Source organism: Struthio camelus, chromosome 5 (genome assembly GCF_040807025.1).
Source record: "Struthio camelus isolate bStrCam1 chromosome 5, bStrCam1.hap1, whole genome shotgun sequence".
NCBI lineage: Eukaryota > Metazoa > Chordata > Aves > Struthioniformes > Struthionidae > Struthio > Struthio camelus.
This window is the reverse complement of record NC_090946.1, coordinates 21,917,284-21,928,708: the sequence shown is the minus strand read 5'-3', so window position 1 is coordinate 21,928,708 and position 11,425 is coordinate 21,917,284. Positions and strand designations below refer to the sequence as shown.

Sequence of the window (11,425 nt, the reverse complement as noted above, 5' to 3'; positions counted from 1 at the left end):
ATTTTACAACCTCAATTAAAATAGAATGACTTTGAAGAAATGTCGGAGACTTTCTTTTGAATTTTTATTTTGCACTGAATTATTTTTACTGCAATTTTTACATTAAATGCTGCTTTTATAGTATAAAGTCTAGATCAATTGCTTTTTTGTCAATATGCCATGAAATACTAAATTCAGGAATTGTAACTGATGAGGAATTATTATGTATATACATAAGGATCTTGGCCGGTTACCCAGCTACTGTTACTCCATTAAACAGAACTAAGCCAAATCACACCAATAAGGTCCTCTATGCTAGTGTCAGTGTTACTCAATGTATTTGTTATCTTCCTGGAAAATAGTTGCAATAGGATAACAACACGCTTGTAGCTGATGCAAAATTATTCAGAATAATTCAAAATAAAATGACCACAAGAAGTCACTGAAGTGTCTCACAATACTGAATCTCTGAAAGATAAAATACTGAGTGAAACTGAATATCAGTGAACATAAAGTAGTGCATGTGAGGAGGGGATGGGAGCTGAAGAATAGAATCTCCTTTATCATACATCTAGAATGATGGACTCTGAATGATATATTATCACTCATAATGTATTATTTGACATCTGGAAAACAAGTAAGTAAAAGAGAAGTGTAGTTTGGGGAGTTCTCTGAAAATAGGAACAGTACTGAAGACATAATGTAAGTGTATAAATCCATAATGTGCCTGAATCTTGGATATTGTGTACTGTTCTTGCCATTTCATCTTAGAAGGATATAGGAAAACTAGAAAAGGTAAAAAGAACGGCACAGGTATGATCGGAGGTGTGAAATCACTTCTGCATGAGGATAGAGTTTCTCTAACTTGGAAATGAGATAACTGAGAGACTATGATAGAGCAAAAAAACCAATGAATTACACAAAAAGGGTGAATGTGTAACTGTCATTTCAGTATGTCTTAGCATGCAAGAACTGAAGAGCCCCTGTTAATATGTCCAAGCAGCAAGTTTAAAACAAGCAAAAGAACACTTTTTCATACAAAACATAATCAAACAATGTGGAACAATGCCACTAGATGTTTTTAAAGGCCAAAGGCATAACTGAGTTCAAAAAGGGATTAATGGCTACTTTTGTTCCATGAATTGTATAAACATCCTGCGCAGACACAACTTCTGGCTTAGGAAGTCCCTAAAGCACTAATTGCCAGAAGATAGGAAGGAGGGGTTGCTCAGCTCTTGCCGTGTCTCTTATAATCTTCCCTTATGCATCTGCTAATGGCCATGTTGGGAGCAGGATAATGGGCTAGACAGATCTTTGGTCTGACCCATTATGGCTGTTTTTATTTTATATCTGTAGTATTTTTTTCAGTAATGGGAGGTAAGATGGAAATTTTCAGCTTGTTTTCTGGGTTCAGTAAATGCTGTCTGGAATATGATTTTAAAAGCTAATTATGAATGCTCACATTTTTTACTTTGCTTATTTTAATATATAAAAAATTAATCTGCAGATTCATCTGCTGAATGTTCAGGAAGATTTTCTCTTTGAGTATAGAGAGATGTGGTTGAAAGAGAATCATTTATGTATTTCACTTGTCTAATTATGATTCTTTTCTTTCTTTTTTCCCCCAAAAAGAACAATATCACAGAAATACTGACGTAGCGAACAGGGAAAGTTTTCTGCGATTCTTTTGTCTGAAAGAGGGAGAATGATGTTATTTCTGCCACTGTTGTGAGTTACTGATGCAGAGTTTCGCATAACAGAACATTCCAAATTCAATATTTGGAATTTTGGCAATGACTTTATGGGGAACAGAGGCTAACAAGGAGAATTTCTTTAAAAGCTGTACCTCTTTTTTGTACAACTTCCTCGTCCTTTTTTCTCATCAGAGAGAAAACTGGCTTTTTTTGATTGAAGGCAACATGAGTAATTCTTTGTTTTATCTGAATAACCTTTGGTTCTAGGTTTTTCTATGTGACTGTATAATGTAGGAGTTTATTTGTACCTACTAAATAGTGATTTAATCAGTTATCATAGGGCACTTTAGAAATGAAAGATACATTATTCTATGTCAAATGAGTTTATCCTGTACAGCATGCAAACTGTGCATGTCATTATAAATCATGGTCTCAGACTTCTAAAGTTGTTATTTTTGTCTATTAGGAAACCTTGCTTCAGATCCAAAAAAGTAATAAGGACACTACACATAGCAAAAAGAAAGAGAGCCACAATCGATCATGAAATACAATTACACAGTATTCAAAGTTGAGTGGAATAAAGACCTTAGATAGCAGTAGCCTGTAAAGTTTAAAATTAAAAGTAGCTTCATCCGATGTGGTGAAAAGGGGGATTGAATCAATGAAAATGATCTCTTATATCTTATTCACTACTGGCTTATATTAAATGATTTCTGAGGTGAACATCCTCTTTGTATGTATATAATAAATTTTGGTCATCTATGCAATGTTACTTCAGCACTCTTGGAGAGGATTTCTTGAATTCAGCTGGTGCTCAGTGTATAAGTGGAAACACAGGAATTAACAAGGCCTTCTGCCCAGTCATCTTTAGCTTGGCTAATGTAATTGCAGAGTCTGTACTTACAATAAGGCTTTATATAACAGCACAGAGCGTTATTATTGTGGTGCTGAATGAATAAATCAGTATCTGCATTAAAAGAATGGGGGATATAATGCAAACTTTCTTTCTGGTATAGCATCTTGAAAAACTGAATACAAACTACTGCACCACGTAGCCAGAAGGTACATAGTAATCAATTACACTGTCAGACTGGCTAAATGATACTGATGGAAGTTAGAATAAAGTCATAACTAAGTCCAGCTGCCTTTACTTTCACTGAATTTCTTCTTTACCTTCCATCTTCATTTCTTTTGACTCCTTTAGTACTAATCCATCTTTTGCTAGAGAAAGGGATACTAAAAATTTGAGGGATTTCATATTGAGAAGACTCACTAAAATATTAAGGGCTAAATCTTCAGCTGATGAAGATTGACAGAATATTTCTTACATTTGTTGCAGCTGAGTGATCTGAAATTCCTACTAAGTGCTCTTGAAGGTTTGTTGTGTGGGTGAACTTTACGTCAGTTAGTTATACTTGTTATAAATTCTGTGGAAACTGTTTTAGACATGCAAATCAAGAATAGCTGCAATACATAATTGGCAGTGATAGGTTAAATGCTACCTGAAAACTGTATCCTTTAAAATGTGTCAGACTGGACACTGAAGGAGCATGCCACGGAGACTTACCAGTGACCCTTCAAACTCTTGGCCTCTTGCTTTGCCTTTTTTAGCAGTGAGTGAGCTTGTGTTGAGAGGGCTATGATGGGGCTGTTGGGGCGGGGGGGCAGGTGTTGGAGAAATCTTTTTCTCCATTACAAGATCAAAAATTTCTTTGTGGGCTTGGGTTATGCCATGTAGTTATGCCATGTAATGACTCAGTAATCCTAATTTCAGCAGCTAAGAACTAAGAATTAAGAATTTTTAAAACTTTTGGAGAAAGATAAGGAAAATCGAAACAATTTGAAAATAAATTAAGAAGGACTTTCTTCTTAATAGTAATTCTTGTGTCTTTTTCCTTTAGCTGTTTATAACTGTCTCTGAAATTTATTTTAAAGATCATAATAACTAGTCTCTTGTGAGGGTTGGGGAGGGGGAAATGGTAGCTGAAGTAATCTGGACCTGTGGTAAATGTGGACTTTTTTTAAAAAGTCTCATGATTTCTGGAGACAGACAGTGTCTGTTTGGCTCTGGGTTTGAAAGCAAGGGTCAGATGAGACCCCTTGGCAGAGCTGATACTCTTTCCTTGAGGAGCTGGGGAGCCTACAAAGGGAAACAGAGTTCCAGTCTTAGGTGTGGGAGGTGAAAGTCAAAACATGAAGCTGGGAGCCTGCAGCTTTGTGCAAGAGGGGCTGAGAGCCTGCAGGAGGCAGTGCTTGGTCAGACAGGCTTCAGAGAGAGGGAACAAACTTCTGCGAATCAAAGGGGCCATTGTTGCTGCCACTGAGGAAGTCCCTGAGTTAAGTGAGGCAAAAGCAGAAGCCAGAGCCTGCCTGCAGAGACCAAGAGGGTAAAGGAGGAGTGCTGTTCTGCAACTTCTGCTCTGTCTGACCTTTAGTCAGATAAAATGGATAGCACTAGTTCTGTCTAACAAAGCCGGGCTCTGTAGGTGGCGTGTTACGAGGGCGAGGAATAAGAGGTTTTTTGGTCAGATCTGGGCAGCTCGCTGTAAGTAGAAATTCCAGGTAACTCTAGCTTGAGCCTCTGGGGAACTCAGGATCCCTCAAAAAGACGAGCTCAGAACAGTCCAGAGAGGATGACAGCTGCTGTCTTGGGTGCCACGTTTATTAGCTGTGTCACTGCTGGAGGGTGTAAGGGTGCAGAATGGAGGCTTATTACGTGCCAACCTTCTGTCGGGGTGTACTGAATGAGGAATTTCTTTCAGCCTGGCCAGTTTGCAGGGCCTTTGTAGTAGCACAAAAAATGCACTTTGCAAACTGGATGTCAAAAGGTAACAAACTTTGTCAGGAAGAGAACCCAGCTGAGGTTATGGGGTTATGATATGGCAGAAACTGATGTTGCTGACAGTATCATTAGCTGCCATGGATTGGCTGTGTCGATGTGGGTGTAAGGGCTTTGAGAAGCGTTACAAGGTAAAACTTTTTTTTGTTCAGTGACTAATGGGCAAAGAGTGCCTAGGAAAAGCTGACACTACAGTCCCACAAACAACAAGCAAACACTCCTTCACTGTCATATCAAACACTAAATTTACAGGGAACTTCCGGGGCCTGTTCCTCCAGAACCTTTGTCTAAACTGTTCCGGTTTACTTAGCTCTAGTCCCTACTAATTTTACACAAACAGTTTTCTAGCAGGCTATGTGGTGTAAAGGTGCTCAGAATAATAAAACCCATCTTTGGAATAGGAAACATGGTGCTGCATTACTACAGGTAAGTTATTTGCTCAATCAGTTGCCACCTAGTAGGTGGATGTAGCTGACATATTGTATTTCTGATGGCTAGTCTAAATTACCTAAGATTGTTTTGCGTCGCCTTACTCTTCCTTCTCTTTTTCTGTCTTCTAGCATGCACTTAATTCAAGTGGACTCTGTTCAGCGATGGATGGAAGATCTGAAGTTGATGACGGATTGCGAAAGTATGTGTATTCTCCAGTCCAAACCAATCAGCATTGAGAAGGATGAACAGAATGAACTTATCCTTTCCTCACAACATAGTACATGTGATAACTTGCAATTGCTATTAAAAAGAGCTTGGATCATAAGCACAGAATTGACCAGGATCGCTCAAAAACTGGAGAAGAATAGATGGCAGAGAGTCCACAGCATGACAGTACGAGTCAACTGCCATGTACGTTCAATGATAAATGAATACAATATGTTCACCAGGAATTCTTCAGAAGAAATGCAACAGGTAGGGGTGCCTTACCCGATGACTTCTTTGCTGTGTTTAATTTTTTTATTGTAATAATTGCTTTTTATTTTAAGCAATTTGTAAAAAAAACAAACAAACAAGCAAACAAAAACTTGCATGCCATTACTGGTGCTTAGTTAACACTTTCTAGTCCCTTTTTAGCTGTTGAAATATTCCTGTCTTAGTTTGGGTTCTTTTTTAATCATATAGTTCTGAATGTTGACAGTGGTGACAAATTATGTTGAAAAAAGTTTAGTTTTTGAGGCCCGCTGGACTGAAGTAATTAGGCCTCCCCATCTGTGAGTTCTCTTAACAAATTAAGATGTGGGAAATGCCACTTTTGTTAACTTTAGTTTTATTTCTACTTACTTTGCTTAGAAAAGAAAGTGGGAAAAGGGTATTCATAAAATATTAGGTTTTTGGAGGATTTTTATCTAGTTACTATAAACAACCATTATTTCTAAGAGCAATCAGGTATATGGTATATTGCTTTAAAGCCTCTTTTTCTCTTTCTCTCTCTGCAGTTTCAAAACCTTCTAATAGACAAATGTTCAGAATTTACAGCATTCACAGAAAGGTAATTTAAATTTTCTGGCTGGAATACTCATTTTACTGTTTTATTATGTTGCAGAATTTCTAATGAGAAGTACAAATCCACTAACACTCTCAAATGTTTGAACTGGACCCCTGCCGCTCTGAAAGGCTTTCTAAATGTTAGCCCCCTGTGGGTGAAGTGAGTTGCTTTTATCTAAACTACATGCTAATTAAAGATGGGGTTCTGTTGTTGCACAAAGAGTCTGGCATAGATACAAAACTGTGTGCAAGTGGATTTTTCAGGGCTTTTGGACATGAAGGGAGAAAGTATGGCCCTAATATTATTGGCGACAAAACTCCCATTGAGTTCTGCAGAGACAAGATTTCAGCCTCTGTGTGAAAACTTCTACTATGAACTTGGGTTGTTACATGCTTCTGCATGTACATATCCATTTTATGAGTAAATCAAACATGAATGAATGCATATTCCTTTAAATTGTGGTTGTAGGTTTACTCAGCTCCATGTGCTCTAGAATGCTGTCTATATAGATAGAGACCAGAAAAAGAAGAATTTCCTTTACAGTTCTTCTGTTAGTCAGGGGAAAACATCATAAGTTATTCTCCAGCTTGATTCAATCAACAGTCTTTTTCTGTTTGCTTTAAACACTGTGCAAGTCATTCTACTCCAGAGATCATGGGGAAAAAGACACCAGCTAATTATTAGGAAAGAACGTTTCTTGAGCAGTGCTATTTTTTCCCAAACCCACAGAATTTAGAAATTTGTATATGCTGCTGTGGGACATATTGACTTTAATGAGAGCTGTGATGTTGTAGCGTCTGCCCCAGATCATCCCTTGCCCTCCTCGGGTACTTGACAAAAAGATGATACAGGTAGTGGGTGAGAGACAGGTACACTGGAAAAAGGGAACTACTTTGTCGATGGAGACCCGATGCTAAACCAAACTAGGCATGTCTTCCATTATGGCAGCTTGCACTGGTGGAATATGTTTTGATAATTCAAATGAATGCATTTCTGAGAGGAAGTATTTGTTACTTCATTTGAATTATGTAGCATTTTCCATCTTTATCTTGCATGTTCAATTGTAGCCAAGTATCACTGGTTACAGAATAATTATACTAACTCTGCAAAGCTGCTCTGTATGATCTTTTTGCGTAGAAGGCCAAATTTTACTTTTGGGTACTGTATAAGTTTGAAACAACTTTACTGATCTGCGCACACACTCATTTTAGGCCCTTATCCTGCTGTCATTAAAATATGGCAAAGCAAATAAAGTAATGAAGATTATTGACACTGTTTCTTTGGTCTTGAAAAATAGAAGGATATACACAGCTGCAGTTGAAATGCAGGTACCCCAGACTTATGCTTATGTAACTATAAGCATAAGTCACAAATAGAAGAGTTACACTAGTATAAATGCTGAGCATCTGCAGCAAAACCCAGCCTGCAGTCTGTGAAGTAAACTGTTATCCTGAGATCATTATTAATGTCCACTGTTACCATGTGCTATTATACTTCCTGTGTGTAGATAATGCTTTGATAAAATCAGCTGTGATATTAATGACACAAAAGCAATGTACTCATGTGAACAATTGAATCCCCATTATATCCCTGTTATTAACATACTGGTGCAACATCAATAGCTCACTTGTGACAACCAACTTGATTGCCTATTGCATCTTTTTTTCCTTCATCTTTTATCCCTTTCTTTTTCTTTCCAGGTGCATACAAACTGAGGATGAACAGATACTGAAATCCATGAAATCCTGTATTAAAGAAACACTCACTACTGTTGCTCAGTATTTTGGCCAGTTGATAGAGCTAGTTTTAACACATGAGGCACAGGTCAGTTTTAAAAAAAAAAAAAAACAAAACAAAACAAAAAGACCCCAGTCTTTAAGTATGTAATCCTGAAGGAGAATATCTATTTATGAAGGACTATAATTGCAGCTCTCAATTTTGAACAAACCTATGAGCAGTGATCCAGACACTCTGCACAGAGATGTAGGTGTTTGTTTTCTGAGACAACGCAGTCTCAAATTCTCCAATAACTTTATTTTTGATCATGGCTTCGCTGTTATTCCATATGCATTAATCTAGTTTATCTAGAACACAAACTTCCTTCATTTTTAAGACTCATTGGCCCGATTCCATTATTCCCAAGAAAATGTTGTTGCAGCTCACGGTGTTAATCACTTTTTCTGTTAGGCCTCTTTCACTGCACAGAAGCTAATCTCTGGACAGCGTCTTATTAACAAGACCTCTGGACCCATTTACTCTCACCTTAACATAGATAATGTCTTTCTTTAGAAACCTTGATAAAAGTCCTTCCTGCTTCTCAATGATTCTCATTAAAAACTAAACCTTTTATAGCATGTATGTAAAACATGTATATTATTACAGTGCACTTATTTTTTAACCAGTGCATATCATAGATGCTAAGAAGTAGTGATAAAATATAACTTTATGTGCAAGCTATACATGACTGACAGCATTCATTTTGCCTCAGAAGAGAAGATAACCCCTTACATGGCAGAGAAAAAGAGCAAATAACCCCATAACCAACCAAGAGTGTGAGAATTTAGGAGAGCAAAGTCCTTCATATACATATACACTTTCACAATTAATGTTGCATCGTTAAAGACATGATATGTTATTTTCAGTGGTAATTAAACATAGATAAATACACTGAGTAGTTAGATCAAGACTACAAATGTATTAATTTGACCATTAGAGCATCCTTGAGATAATAACAACTTGTAAGTCTAACCAATCTATTTTGACTTAAACTGATTTCTTTCTTGACATCTCATTATTAATCCCTTTTCACCTGCTCATCTTCCTCAAAAAAAACCCCAAAATAAATGTAGTTATGCTCAGTTTGTTTGTGCATGTTTCAGAACTGATGTTAAGCTGAAATTTTATGCTGTACCTACAAGAAAAAAAAGAAAATGAAGGGCTAAGTGAAGAAGAAATTTACTAGTTTGTAAAAGAAAATTACTGCATGATATTGCTTAAATTCTAAGGTACCTTGGTGCTTTAAGATAGCAAAACCCATAGTTTTGAGAGGTTACTGGTAGGAAGTGAGAATCCCCAAAATATGTTCTCAGAGTTACAGTCAAACTGACAAGCTTCTTGCTAATGCACTTTGGTTAGGATTTTTGAGAACTACGTGAAATGCCACGTATGATCCGAAGTGTGTAAATAATCGCACATCGCTAAAGGGTTCTAAATGGCAGATTCAGTGATTAAGTTGTGATTGTTTTGATGCCTGGTCTTTTTAACCTGAAGAGTAATAGTTCTTCGTAGTTAATAGTTCTGTCTTGGACACTTTGACAGTTCATGACATGTATTAAATCCTACTCTCTTTTAAGTAAGCAGAATTAATTACTTTGCACTGCACTGTGTACATTTGTGTGGCTGAAGACTTAGAGGAGAAATCATTAATATAAACAGTTTTAGAAGCAGTTTTCTGAGCCTTTCAGTCAGGTTGTGTGCTGACTTCTGCCATACAACCATGCTGTCTGTGAGTAGTCTGCTAGTCTGGAGCAGACTATGTGTTTGTTAGAGGCCAGGACTCGCAGCTTAAATTGTTTACACAAGAGTTTCTTTTCCAATTAGTGTATCAGGATTTTATTCAGGATAGAATTAATTTCAAAATATAAACCAAGAAGTTATGCCTTTTTCAAAACATTTTTCTAAGGAGAAATGCTAAGAGTGGGAGAAGGGAGAACGCAGCCTTTTAAAGGGAAGATAACTGAATCTTATACCAATAACAGTGTAAAGTGCCTTTCTTACAAAGTTGTACTGAAAATGGAAATGTTTACCTTCTTCCTGCTGTGGAATATAATTGGTTTTGCCTATAATGATTATATGCACTAGCAGAGAGAGTAAAATTCAGTAAACTTCATATTCTTCTAACAGCTCTGTTAATCTGTACAGCTGCAATGGCACACATGCAGAAGCTATTTAAAACTATTTAGAAAGATAAAAGTATTTAATCTAGTTCATATATCGAAGAATTAAGCTATATTTTTCTAAGAGAATTGCCTGTATTGGTTAATGAAATCTTCTGTGTAGACTGAGAATAGTGATGATCCAGAGCCTTAGAAAATAGTGTTAGGTTATAGCAATAGCAAGTTGGAAATTCTATGTCATCCTGTGAATACAGCCTTTGCACTAAAAATTTCTGAAAATTTTAGTTTAATTCTAGGCCAAAACAAATAATAATTTACTAAAGAATTGCAGGGCTCTTTATGAATACTTTCAAACTCGTGCCTGTTTTTTCACTCCAGTCGTGTTTATTTTAAAGATCACTATCTATTCTTGGTTACATTATTCACATATAAGTAAATGTGGTAAAGTGTTATCAGAGCCAGACTCTTGCCCATATCGCCTTTTTTTCCCTTTTCTTTCTCTGGGTGAGAAGTACATGATGTTGATTTAATGGACTAGATTTTCCACTCCAGCTCAACTTTAAATACAACACAGTAATATTTTTCACTGGAAATAACTGTTGTTTATTATGTCACACAGAACCTGCTGAGACAAATAGAATTGTCAGACAGTATGTACATCACAGAGTCGGCTATTGGTAGTTTGTTCAGCCTTACCCAGGAAGGTGCTCATCTTTGCCGCATCATAGCTAAGGTAAGGGTGTGTATTGGTTAATTCAAAGTAAAACTAGTGATATTAGTGAATTATTTATTTTAGTTAGCACAGTAGTGTTTGTTAGCTTTTAAGTGTACACTACGAGATGAAATCCTGTATTTCAGGAGATAGATAATCTAGGTCAAAGAAAAACAGTTTACTTTGAGACGCTATTCTTCTTTTGTGGTTTTAAAAATAAATTGAGCATGCAACAGTGAGGAGATAGACAGCAGACAATAGGGGCTCCTTTCAGTTAATAATTCTTCCTGATGTAGATATTTCATAGAATAATTCAAATTTGAAGGGACCTCAGGAGTCATCTAGTCCAATAGCCTCATCCTAATGGTCAATTCTGCCCCCCGCCCCCCAATCATCCAGTTATAACCTCTCTTGTTTCAATTGGTGTCTATCTGTTTTTTCTTGTCCTTGTGCAGGGTGTTGCTATAAAGGACCTGGCTCTGTCTTATTACTAACTTCCTCTTAGGCGTTGGAAGACTGTTACTTTATTTTCCCCACCTCTGCCCCACCCTCTGTTCCCCAAAATTTCTGCTTACTGGAGATTAATTGCTTCATCTTGCACTTATACAACGCAGATGGCATCATTTATTCAGTCACCAAAACATAAGCAAAATGTGAAGAACCTCTGAATAGGTTCAGCTGGCCATCTTAATATTGATAATTCAATATGTTGTAGATAAGAGATTTAGACTAAAGTTGCACGGGCAAGCAGAGGAACCGGAAGCTTTTGAGTCCTTGTGATTTATAGCTGTCTTAAGTCTTTCAAACGTGATCAGTTGCTAAGCT

General features: G+C 36.9%; 1 protein-coding gene across 1 annotated transcript in view; it reads left to right on the top strand.

Annotated features, from left to right (window-relative positions):
• The first annotated feature begins 4,047 nt into the window (after positions 1-4,047).
• INSC (INSC spindle orientation adaptor protein) overlaps positions 4,048-11,425 on the top strand; it is a 69,789-nt gene continuing 62,411 nt past the window's right edge. Inside the window, exons 1-6 of the mRNA XM_068944956.1 lie at positions 4,048-4,218; positions 4,853-4,938; positions 5,073-5,418; positions 5,943-5,995; positions 7,693-7,816; positions 10,508-10,621. Coding sequence (XP_068801057.1) covers positions 4,919-4,938; positions 5,073-5,418; positions 5,943-5,995; positions 7,693-7,816; positions 10,508-10,621 — 657 coding nt within the window. The 5' untranslated portion in view covers positions 4,048-4,218; positions 4,853-4,918. The remainder of the gene's footprint in view (positions 4,219-4,852; positions 4,939-5,072; positions 5,419-5,942; positions 5,996-7,692; positions 7,817-10,507; positions 10,622-11,425) is intronic.